This window comes from Hippoglossus stenolepis, chromosome 12 (assembly GCF_022539355.2).
Source record: "Hippoglossus stenolepis isolate QCI-W04-F060 chromosome 12, HSTE1.2, whole genome shotgun sequence".
NCBI lineage: Eukaryota > Metazoa > Chordata > Actinopteri > Pleuronectiformes > Pleuronectidae > Hippoglossus > Hippoglossus stenolepis.
The window spans coordinates 11,230,048-11,242,717 of NC_061494.1; the positions used below are offsets into that span (position 1 = coordinate 11,230,048).

A 12,670-nucleotide genomic window follows, 5' to 3' on the forward strand; every position below is an offset into this window, starting at 1 on the left:
TCACAACAAACTGGTTTTTATTTTGCGGCATTAAGAATTTATTTTCACTATGATAAAAAAAATACAGTGCTTTAGATAAAAAAGTAATTGTTCAGTATTGTGATTTAACTCTTGTCAGTTATTCATTCATTATTGGCATCGAGGAAAGATCTCTCTGTATTTAAGGGCTGACATTCTTTTCCAGTGAGCTCATACTGGCTCAAGACACCAGTTATTTTGCAATTATCGTCCACCAAATAATGTCAAAACAAAACTGACTGAAAGACTCTTTGTTCTGTGGCTTACATAACACAACAGATACCGCAGATTCATTACACACCGACAGCTTGCAGAAATAGCGCTTTACATAAAATCCTTTTCTGTAGTAATTATGAAAAGCGGGAGGAGAATAGGAAACAGGAAAGCTTTGGATGAATGCATTACCAGCCGTAAAGAGCTCCAATCAATTTTCCACACCAGCAGGTACATTGCTGTGGGAGACTAATAGGAAATGCATGGCAGAGCACACTATACAAAAATAGAGTACATTGTAAAACATGGTTTAAAAAAATATAGGATAAAGGAATATAGGAGCACATGGCTCCTGCAGATGAAACAATGAAGTTTAGGTGTTAACGTTAAAATAAACAAATTATAAATTTTAGATGTATCGCCTTAAAATTTCAAAACTTTACACCCTCAACACTAATCTCAAACTTACACAAGTTTTTGACAGCGTAAACTTTACAAGTTACAGTAAAAAATGATTAAAATGCATTTGCTTTAAGAAGATGAAATATAATAAAATAGTGCAAGTAGTGTGTGAACACAATAGACAACATTAATAAATATGCTCGGTTTACAGATATTGAAATTGCTTGATTAGATCTGTTGTCTAATCCAGAACTTTTCCAGGAGGAGTGAGCGTTCCCGTCATCTTCAGTAATGTCTCTGGAAATTCAGGCACACCCTCATTTTCATCACCACCACACAGAAAATACATATTCACACGTTGGCAGCCTGTGAGTTCAGTTGCACCAGGAATGAAGGAAGAGAAAAGGCGTTTTCATGGGCGTCAGGTATTCAAAGTATGAATTCAAGGAACTGTTCATCGCCTAACATGTCCAGAGAAAGGCTGTTGGTAGACCTGCGGCCATAGAACAAGGGTTTGTCTTGGCAGTGCAAGAGAGGGAAGAAAGTGAGTTCAACAGGGGTCTTTGGGTTTGGAGAGATTTCCGGGAACCCGAAGGTGTAGCTGTGGGAGGAGTCGGGCAGCAGCGTCGTCCCCAGGGGAGTCGGAGGTGGAAAGAGGCTGATGTCATCGAGACTGTGGCTGTGCCGATCCACGCACATGTGTGCTTTAGATTTCAGCATCTTGAATAGAGATAAGACGTAAAGTTAGAACGTAAATAAAATACGAGGTTATCAAAACAGAAGTGAAGAGGAAAGGAGATATGTACGACCAACCTGTTTTAACAGATCAACATTGAGCAATTTCCCAAGATGTTCATCAGAGTCCGGGGGAGACACTTTGTTTTCTGTAGACACAACAGTTTACAGGTCAGTTCTGACAAAGAACAAACATAATTTGTGAGTACAAACTTTTGTTGTCACGATTGTGATGAGAACAAGTAAAATATTGTTTATATATTATCATGTTATCAAAATCAGATGATTCATACCGGATACGTGTGTGACTGAGGGGACTTCTGCACAATCCACTGACACTCCTTCAAGAAGATCCGCCAACTGGAACATCTCATCAGGATCATCTACAAGAGCTTCCTTCGGACTTTCAACATTGGTCTTGATTCCTAAAGAGAAAAGTGTTTGAAATCTGATTATTAAATAATATATATAAATATATTAAATCTAAGAGCTTAGTGGACAGAAAATAATTTTGTCCACTAAACACAAGGAGAGCTATCAAGCCGATGAGGAGTAACGACACGACACATGTTTTCTATAGCATGTAATCTGATGAATGTAAAGTCCCAGGTGTGTGTTAAGTGCTGCAAACACTTGCACATATTACCATGACGCACAAATGACACAAAGCCAAAGTTCCATATGGAGGCCTAATAATTAATATAAAAATAGTAATATTCATATTTTAATGATCAGTATTTTACAATCAGTTCATTTACCACCATGTGTCTTTAAGTCATACTGCTGCCAAGCACACGTTAACCATACATATCAAATCCCAAAATATTTTATTCAACAAATCAATTATCAGTTAACTTCAAAACAATATCTAGAAAGACAGATAGAATTTTCCATGTTTTTGAGTAAACTCCTCTCACCTTCTTCTTGCCACCTGTCCTCTTCTATTCGACTCTTACTGCCTGCGTCAAACCCGGAGGTGCAGGAGCTGCTGCGGCTCGCTGCTGAGCTGAGGCACTGCTCTCCTTGCCTCTGACTCTCATTCTCCATAGAGGCCAGCTCCGTGGAGATGCTGTGTTGGCGGGCGTCAGCTTCGATCCCAGAGCTGCTGGTCGAGTGGCGAGACAGACCAGGGCTGCTTTCGCTGCCGGGGGGGTCCAGGTCCAGGTCATCGCTGATGTACGATTCTCTGTAACGCTTTTTCTCTGAAAGAATAAACAATAAAAGATCAACAGCTGTAACACTGATCAGGAACACTTTAGATTTTTTGTGTGAGAGGCCAATCATTGAACTCAGTTGTTACTGATGTTTTCATTGAGGACAAGAGGACTCCCCACCAAACTGTAATGATCACAGATACTAATCGTGTCCTTGTATTTACCTTCGCTCTCCTGGAGATGGCGTAATTGTTTGAGCGCCGGCTGGAGGCTGAGGTAGAGGCGATGGCTGCTGCTCAGGTGCAGGAGGAGGTGGCGAGAGCGGAACGATGACCCAGTGTAATAGACCAGCTTCCGAGCTGATGGCAAGCCATCTGGCTGGATCTCGAATTTCTTACCCTGAATGAAACAAACATATTATACATGGTGTGCGGAGCTAATGCCCATTAAATAATTATAATGACTCCACCGAATCCTAACAGCGAATGGAGATGAGCAGTGTGCATACCAGAAAGGTGAGACGTCCCACGTTTGACCAGGGGAAGTTGTACAGCTGCTGTCGCGTGTTGTTTACCTCCTGTACAAACACAGACACACACACACATATATAAGAAATAGCTTTCGTGCTTATGAGCCTGTGTTTGGAAAAAGGAAGAGCAGATTTCTGGATATACAGTAGCATGCAAAACTTGATGCAAAAAGAAATTAAGTAAAAGATGAAAGATGTCTTTAATACTTTAGGCAAGATAACTTCTATTGTTGTTTTTGGAAAAGGGGCTGAAACAAAAGTTTGGCTACACTGCACATTCAGTACTTCGCAACAACCCTTTGGCAACTATTATTCGCTTGTTAACGCTTTTTGTAGCAGTTAAGAGCTATTTTCTCCCGGTCTTCCTTTCAAATGACTTCTGTGGGATTTTTAGGTCGTCTGTTTTGAGGTCAGACCACAGATTTTTGATCATTCAGATCAGGGGACTCTGAGGACCATGGCAAAATCTTCAGCTCGTGTCTCTTGACCTCAACCACTGTGTCTAACGAACATTATCCTGTTGTAGAAACCATCTTCTTTTCATCTCCAGCTTTTTTTGGAAATGTCTGCTTTGGGAATTTGTTATTTAATTGATCCCATTCTTCTCTAGCAGTGAAAATGCTCCTTGTGCCACTGGCTGCAACATAAACCCAAAGCATGGTCCTATTATCAGTCTACCTCAATGCTTTCAGTTCTTTTCGTGACATTATCCAGGTCTTTCTTTGTTCTCATTGTGGCCAAAACATTTAACTTCAGTCCTGTGGACACATGACTTGTTATGCAGACTTCCGACACAGAATTTTGTGGTGAAGATGCAGGAAATGTTTTCTTCTTATGAATCTACCATGAAGTTAGTATTTGTGAAGGTGTGGCACCACCACTGCTAAACCTCCCTGAAGATATTTAGCAGTCAAATGAGGGCTCTGATTTCCATCTCAAGCAATCCTACCATAAGTTGCAGAAAGTTTGCTTTGTCTTCCAGTCTACAACTTGACCTCCACTGTTCCTGTGAACTGCCACTTTGTAAATACATGACGAGCTAAGTAAAGGGCTACATGAAAACACTTTGCTGTCTTATTACAGCCTTCTCCTGCTTTGTGGGAATAGATTGATGCAATGTTCACAGTACAAGGCTGCCGCACAAGGAGCTCATGGCTGCTGGGACGCGGTTTGAGTCATAGATTATAATGCTTTGAAATTTACATCACTTGGCCTTTCCTAATGATAATGGTGAAGTAGCCATACACCTAAAGAAAGAATTAAGCTATGAGACTTAAAAAATCTGAGAGCTCAAAGCTCTTGAAGTGCCTACACACTTGCATGCTGCTATTTTCTATCTAACGTTGTATAAAACAAAAATAATCCACTAATCTTTGCTTAAAATATTTAATATTAAAATATTGAATTCGCATTGAACATAAAAATGTTTCAACATTAACTTTGTGCCTTAGGAGATCAGGTTAAGTTCTACTCACGCAACTACTCACAGTAACAGATACTTTGAACAAGTGTGCCAAAACATATCCATGCGAGTGTAATTTAAAATTATTGATCAACAATCAACCGTCCTTCTGTTCAAAGGATCCATCTGGTCTTGGCAAAGAGACTAAGGGCTTCTCAAGGTATCTCACGGTCTGTTGGCTCTTTAATCAGCCAGGCCTCGAGTCCTAATCCACCCCAGATGGCCCCTGATGGACAGATCAAACAACGGAGCGCATGGCAGATGACTCCTATCTCCTCATGCACTGCCGTTGGTGGCAATCCCACACATTCCTCACACGTCTAGTCAGAGGTTTTACAGGACTATAAATACAAAGGCTGAATGTTTGAGCGAACGCAGATTCACTCTTGTGAACCCGAGTGTTGACATACCTACTATGCATTAATAACGCACTCACACATGCACGCACCTGATAAACCTGCATTCCTCGTAGGGTCAGACCGAGCAACGCCGTTCCTCTCTCCTCCTTTTTATCCTGGACAAATGAATGATGAGATGTCAGAGAGGCATCTGAGGGGCTCAGATAAGACTGCTATTTCACAGTTAAGCCTCCCTCCCTCCCTCCCGGTTCACTAGAAAACACACAAGGCTGCTGCTAACAAATTTTTGAGCGTCAACACATTACGCAATGGTTGGGCCAACCCTCAAAATATCACTCAGTAGATGAGCGAGTTTGAAATGGGGAGGATAATAAACTGAAATAGATGGAGGGTTACGTAACTGCCCCCATTGTTATTTGTGCAGCGTAGCTCAAATGAAGCCAGACTAACTGTGTTTGTGTTGGAAAAGAGAGTATTGCAGTCAGAGAAGAAATATTCCTGGAATAGCTTTAGATTAAAAACACATTCCATCGCCCGCTAGGCTCAATAACCATTATTTGTTATTTGAATTATATAAATCAACTGTATAAATAAACCCACCCTCAAATCTCATTTTCATGACACTGAAATACTAAACTGGCTCACGACCTTTTGCAGCCTGTAAAATGTGACAGGTACATCCTCCAGTCGACACGACTCCCGGATGAAGAGCAGGATGGCGTCACGGGCAGACATGCCCCACAGCTCCTGGTGCACTTTGGGCCCATGGCAGAGGAGGTAGTTCACCCCACGCTTAGCTACAATCTACAGACAGAAGAAGAGAGACATGCAATGCACAGAGATCACCACAACCTCAAAATATAAAATATTTAAATCTTTTACAGACAAATATATGCAAATTTTAAACACATTAGATTCAAAGTGTTCTCAATTTCTGCTGCTCCATAATAACACCTACCCACGGGGGAAAGTAATCCTTGAGTTCAAAGTACGGGTTGATCTCTCCATACTCTTTGGGCAGCGGGTGGTCGCCGAGGTCAGCCTGCAAGGCGTAACCTGCCAGCTGGAAGTAAACCTCCTCCTGCTGACGACATTCAGAGCGAAGCATTCGCTCACGCAAGTCGGAGTAGTATAGATGTCGTGCCTTCCGTTCACTGGTACCGCACAATAAAAAAAAAAAAAAGGTAGAAGAAGGTAGAGATGTCAGAAAGGAGGACGAAGATGGATGAAGTATAAACACCAAGTTCACAAGCAATAAAATAAAAAAGAAAGCTTGTGCAGTGGTGAGGGAGATGTTATATAGAACAAATATAGAGGGACATACCAAATGAGTCTACCATTCTCCACGTAGTACTGCACTTTGAGGAAGAGTACGAGAGGCAAAGGTCTCTTCTGAAGTGCCTGTATGTAGAAAGAGACGTGTCAGAGTCGGCCTGTGTGTGTGTTAACATCTTTTTGTCATGCTAAATGAAGAGTCGGGGCATGTAGGCCACTGAACTGCGCCTCCCGCTTAACTAGCAGCTCACAACAAAAGGCTTCTGATTCACACAATCACAATTTGAAACCCTGCACAAAAGGCCCCCTTACCTTTCCTGAATCTTGCCTCCATTCCTTGGAAAAGTACTTGGTCAGTTTCTCCTCCATATCTAAAAATATGTGCTCATTGTCTGCAATGAAGGAGAAGGAGACAGGCAAAAAACAGACAGTGAGCAAGCAAACAAAACAATAATGTAGCCAAGCGGATAATGTGCCCTACAATGGGAGTCATTAGGGTAAAAGAAAAAAGCCCTTGTTCTTCTGTTTGTGAACGAGGCTACGAGGAAGCTAATGACAACAGAGCTAATGTTAATGAAACCTATCAAAGCTCAAATCGTGCTACTTTACCATTACCTATCACGAAATCCCCAGAACTTAACTAATGCTAATGTTGTTTGATTAAAAAAAAACAAAAAACTAAAGAGCAGCTGCAGCTTGTGTTCAGATTCAGAATGAGGATGTCGTGTCACTCTCGGCCAATGAGTCATAACAGGGAGGTTTTCTGTTTGTTTCACCTTATCTGTTTTGTTCAACTTAGTGCTGGCCGAGCTGTTTCACAACCCGTTCTTTCATATCATCCATCTGTCCTTTCAGCTCGTCTCATTCCCACTCTGACTCACTCCAGCTCCTTCACCTCTCATCCTTCATTCAGGCCATTGAGTAAGACTTTGAGTAAGAGGCGGCCCCCGTCATGACGAATATCTCTTCACCCCACCCTCCTCCCTCTTCCCATCATCAATCCATCCCTCCCCTCAGTGAAGAGGAGGAATGCAAGGGTGCATTCCAGGCTTAATGAAGTTAATATTGCAGGAATCCAGGCCTAAGTGATCGCTGAAACAACACCACAAAAACAAAAGGCTGCTTGTTCAAGCGGTGAGCCACGTAAGATTACCGAGGCATTTTGGTGTATTTGTAAGGGGAAAGAGAACAGGGACACAAAGAAACAGAAAGTAAGTGGATTACACTGTTTAATTATGCAGACTGGGGAGGTAGAATCATTTTTTTTTGGTGTGGTGAAAGTCCGTTGACAGAAAAAACATTTGCACAAGTGGCACCGAGCCGAGCCCTGCTGCAAATTGTTGTCATAATCCAAACAGGATGCTCTTGTTTGCAACTTGACTGAGTTTTGACTACAAAATTATAACTGCATGAACTGATCCACAAAACTTCCCATTGTATGCAGGGAGTCTACAGCTATAAACAAGCACTTCCAGCCACTGGTGTTAACCACCACGAGTACTTGTCATTCTCAAGCCGGTTATCGTCAAAATTGCATATCCCCATGTTCATAAACTAGCTAGCAGGCTGGCTAGAAAGGCATTAGCTTAACGCTTAAACTTAACCAGACTCAACAGACCAATCTGACCATCCAATCTGAATTCAATACAATTCAATACTCTCCTAGGGCTTTGCCTGGTAAAACAGAATTCAAGACATTTTTTAGACTCATGGCCACTGTGTGTATGGTCACAAGTTTAAGCCTTCTGACAACACTGCTGTGTACTCAAGTGTGAACAGTCGGTTCAGGTTGAGGGGATAAATGAGGAGTGCACCTACCCTTCACCACTGTGAGGCCAAAGAAGTACAGCTCTTTGACTCCGAGAAGCTCTGTCACACGATTGAAAACATCCTGCCCTGTGGACTTTGGCTGGAGCAGGAGAAAAGACAAAAAACAAGTATTTAGCCACTATGAATTCACCAAAAAACTATGTGGTGCAGCCAAAACATTGCAGTGATAAACAGAACTTTGACTCTTGGGGTCAGGAGAACAGCTAGAGACATATTAAAACACTCACCCTGACAGGGATGTCCAGCTGTTCTTTGTTGGGGAGGAGAACACAAATGGTTCTCTCCTGCTTTATCGAGGCAGACATGATGTCTTCTGTACGTCTGTGATAAAGACTCTCGCTATTTCACTGCTTCGATCTTCTCTTGCTTCTCTCTATCCTTCTCTTTTTATCTGTTCCAAGGCAGCTTGTCCATATTGCATCTGGAAAAAAAAAAAGAGATGACATCAGAGTGAGATAAGTAAAGTAATAGAAACCATGATTCAATTAAAGAGAATGAGGATGACAGCAGAGTGGAATTCAAAACAGATGATCAGCTCATGTGTAAGATCTGAATCCAACTGAAGAGAACTCAACAAATTAGAACGTCTCAGAGCATCCACTCTGCAGAATACAGCTTGTATTAATATTGCATTGACATACTGGCACAGCAAAAACAATCCCCTACCCAGACGTAAGTACAGAGATACGTCCCATAAGCCCAAAACCAAGATTAACTCAACACCGGCTGTCCCTGCGGAGGGGTTAGAGGCCAAGTGTTTGCCATCACGATTATCCTCCAGAGGGATAATCCAAAATAAGAAAAAAATAAATAACCAAAATACATTAATCCAAATAAAACACCTTGTCCCAGATCATTAGCAAAAACTAAAACAGTGTCTAAATTAAAAATGATGAAATAGCTAAATGAATTTACCATACTGTAATCCTAACAACAGCCAATAACTTAATCAATCAGATGATCCTGGTGCAAACTTATTCACCTATTCTAACAGGATCAATCACAACACAATAATAAAAGGGGAACTGAGTTCAAACACATTCATACTGCTAAATATACTCCAACAAATGGCCATGGCGAAGGGGGGGGGGCGCAAGGACCAAGGATCACCTAAAACTTGCCCCACTGTGCTGACCTGAGGCCCCAACTGGTGCGAGGCTCATCTGATTAACGTCTCAGAATCAATTAATCAGGTTAATTACTGCTGTGCGCCGACTCTAAATCCCTTAAATCCCGCCAGGATGATAACCAGAGGGAAGAAAGAAAGAAAGAAAGAAAAGAATACAAGGGACAAAATAAAGAAACAGGCTGTTCTTCTCTGTCAGTCTCCTCAAAAAGTAAAACACTGTTTTTAATTTAGATAAGAAAGCATGTTAAATGGTCCTCGGAGAAACAAAGTTTCTGCTGGTTTGTCTTTTTAACTCTTGGGGAGGGGGGTATTCTCATTGGGGGGGAAAAGACGTTTACATATGTTTAAAAGCACCAGACGCAAACAGGTCTCACTGTCAATGAGAATATAAAAACATATAAACCCATTTTCCAGTGTACAAAGCATTATGGGAACGACAAAAGGGAATGTTCTTGACTCTGAGGCCAAAACATTTGACATACCAAATATGATTTGAGGGCATGTTCAAACACAGCCTCACTTACATTTAGGTGTCAGCGCAAACGGACAAAATAAACCTGAAATTCCAGTGACTGGAACACCTGATTTGTTTGAGACTCAGTTGTACGTTTACTCTGACGCTGTCGTAGATGGTGCAAAAGTTCAAGTGTTCTTAACACTTCTCACATATAGACAATTCCTATAAACTCTTTTAGATCATTATCAACTTTTGTTAGACTTGGAGTTCTTCTTCAATATAAATCAAACCCATACTGAGAGCGTTGTCGCTTTATACTCTGGTACTGTAAGCTAAGTCTATAACATGAGTTGCACTGCTAAGATAATACAATACTGCTGCATTTACAGACTATACACTCACTGAAACATCACCATAGAATGTGTGCAAATAGTAATACACCACATGGGAAGAATTGTGTGTAGACATTTGTGAGCAATTCATCTCAAAGACAAATAGAGACGATTGTTAAGGCAACAACAAAATGCCTTAACAATATAAAAGCTGTCTTAGTCTTCAGGGTGTGTTTGGGTTTTTTAGTTTGTTTTTACACGCACATCTGAACTTTTTATACTGAACAAAATACAGTAGACAATTGATACGGTAAGTTTTGACATTCAAATTCAAACTAGAAGATGTTAAAAGATGTTTTACTTTAAAGAATAAGCAGTAGAAGTAAACGTTGATGTTGTACTCAAACGAAATGCACCTGGCAATCAAACATTAAAAAGTACTGAGCTACTAATAAACACAGTGAATCCAAACCAACCTTACTCAGCCACGAATGCAGAGTAAAAAGCATCTTTCTAAACCACGGGGGGGTTTAACTGAGTCCCACCTGCAACACAAGTCCACTATCAGCCCGCACAGAGCCGGGCTGACGTCTGCAGACATCCCCCCACCCCCTTGATGCTGACCAGGGGGAAACCTGGCATCACATGAGAGCAGCCATCTGTATCCCATAATTCCCCTGCAAGACTGTAATAATCCCCGGTTCTGAGCACACTGCTGGGAAAACAAGAAGAAAACAACATATCCCCTCTGCACCGGGCGAGCTCGGCGAGGAGCCGGGGGATCCTCACCGCTCAACTTTAACCCAACTTTAACCCGAGAGGGAGTGAGATGAGAGGCTGTTTGTCTGAATTAACAGAAGACTATAGAAGATGCACTCATCCCACTTGGAAACAATAGTCAGCCTTTCGGTTCTGGAGGGGGGGGGCACAGCATTTCTACAGGTCTCAGAGCACTGGTGGGCATTTACATCAGGGTTCAGTGATTCCTGTGAGGCGAGAATGAAAACACGTCTCCCTGGTGTAGCACTGAAGGACAGAAGAATGGGTTTAAACCTCCATTTGTAACGCTCCTTATCTTCTACCTCGATTTACACGTTAAGGCTGTTTAACGTTGCCGCTTCTTCTGTCACTTTCCGTGCACCAAGTGAATTGCGTACATTTAAGAGAGAAATAACAGAAAGTTAAATAAAGTTAAATATACTTCACGCTGCTGTTTATCCCCCCCCAGTCCTGGTGCCGTTAAAACACTTTAAGGGGAAAAGCGTGTGTGTGAGTTTGGACGTGATGTCAACCTGACGCAACAAGTGCATCAATAACTTAGCTGCTCTTTAGCTCTGTAGAAGGCGGAAGTTACTCACCATCATATTTCAGCAGGTGAGGTGTTCACACTTCGGTCGCAGGTGTTCTTAAAGCTCCTTCCTCACACAGTGTACTTTTACCCACCAGGATACACCATGACAGCGGAGACGTTAACAGCAGCTTCTCCCTCCTCCTCTTCCTCCCCATCGCTTATTGAAACTTCTGCAGCCACCGTGAAGCGCTAACGAGTGGGTCGTACCATGTGACACAGTTGTAGGGGTGCTCTTTTGAATTCCTGCTAAAACTCGTCGTAGTACTTTCACGTTCTCGACATTGGTTATTTGACTTGTTGTCTAGTTGATAAATAAGTAATACAAAAATGTTCTTAATCGACCAAGGGCTATAGAAATAATATTTCGATATAATCCAATATCTCATAGATTTACCCCCCGATATTTTGGGGTTGGTGGAGCGATCTTGTGCTCAAAATATGAGGATGGGCTGAGAGCAAAGAGTGTATGAGCCAATCAGAGGCAGGATGTGGGCGGGTCTACGTCCAAGTAAATAATAATAAATAATAAATAATAATAATAAATAAGTCTGTAACATTTATCTAAAAAAGTTTGCAAAGTATTTAACAAAATGCATGTGAAGAAAACAGAGCAAAAATAAGAAAATAATATCAAAAACCAACATCATCCGTTTATTACAATTAAATCAAGTCTAATCTGTTCAAGCGAGGAGTTTCAGAGCCTCGGGACCCTTAATGCAAAAGCCTGGTCACCCTTGGTTAGCAGCGTTGACTTGGGAACTACTACTTTAAAGAGGTGGTTGGGAAATCTTGTACATATTTAATTTCCATTTGAGGATAATGGCTATCGTTACACACCTCGTTCACATATTTCATTGTTATTGTTTGTTGCCCTCGGAGAAGGGAAAAATTCAGATCAGATTTATTTGAATTTTTCAAATGTATTTAATTCCAGGTGAGTTGAGTCACCTTGATGACAAATGTGAATGTAAACGATGAAAGGTTTGTCATGGATTCAATGAATACATCTCAGAAACATGAAAAGGATGTCTGCATTCTTTGTCCCGTGTTTTCCTTCGCATAGTCTTCATCATGGTTTGATTTGCTGTGTGGAGACGCTGAAGAGGAAATCCTGGTTAGCGCAGGTCAGCAGGAGCAACCTTACCCCCCATATCACCAGAGATGCTAAAAAAATAAATACAATTTTTGCTAAGCACACTTCACTGGGAGGTCTAATGTTTGGTGTATTAAAATGAGGAGCAGAGAAAAGTTTTTAAAGCTCAAGTAGATGCAGGGTGAGGGGGATGTCCCAAAGCAGGGAGTCTTCAGGCTCCATTGACTCCCCTGTGGTTCTTTTGTTGAAAGAGACAGCGGTCGATTGACACCTGGTTACCTCCACCAAGGAGGTTACGTTTCCACCCCTGTTCGTCCATTTGTTTGACAGC

General features: G+C 41.6%; 1 protein-coding gene across 2 annotated transcripts; it reads right to left on the reverse strand.

The window, feature by feature from the left end:
- Positions 1–14: 14 nt before the first annotated feature.
- zgc:172136 (uncharacterized protein LOC566376 homolog) lies at positions 15–11,419 on the reverse strand. 2 transcript variants are annotated; one of them, XM_035173054.2, is made up of 14 exons: positions 11,254–11,419; positions 8,205–8,398; positions 7,966–8,056; positions 6,460–6,539; positions 6,197–6,273; positions 5,831–6,026; positions 5,521–5,676; positions 4,962–5,027; positions 3,031–3,099; positions 2,747–2,921; positions 2,286–2,570; positions 1,662–1,793; positions 1,447–1,517; positions 15–1,353 (listed from the first exon to the last, which is right to left on the reverse strand). In XM_035173054.2, exons 2-14 carry the CDS (start codon positions 8,280–8,282, stop codon positions 1,063–1,065), a joined length of 1,767 nt encoding a protein of 588 aa, XP_035028945.2. In that variant the 5' UTR covers positions 8,283–8,398; positions 11,254–11,419; the 3' UTR covers positions 15–1,062. The 2 variants fall into 2 exon arrangements, with proteins under 2 accessions (XP_035028945.2, XP_047198365.1); XM_047342409.1 differs by having other exon boundaries at positions 1,203–1,353; positions 1,443–1,517.
- Positions 11,420–12,670: the final 1,251 nt, after the last annotated feature.

Coding starts and splice junctions, on each gene's coding strand:
- zgc:172136 (XM_035173054.2), bottom strand. CDS start 8,282: ATGTCTGCCTCGATAAAGCAGGAGAGAACCATTTGTGTTCTCCTCCCC. Junction 5,028..5,520: donor CATTTTACAGGCTGCAAAAG/GTCGTGAGCCAG, acceptor TCATTTGTCCAG/GATAAAAAGGAGGAGAGAGG. Junction 1,354..1,446: donor ATGTTGATCTGTTAAAACAG/GTTGGTCGTACA, acceptor TCTCTATTCAAG/ATGCTGAAATCTAAAGCACA.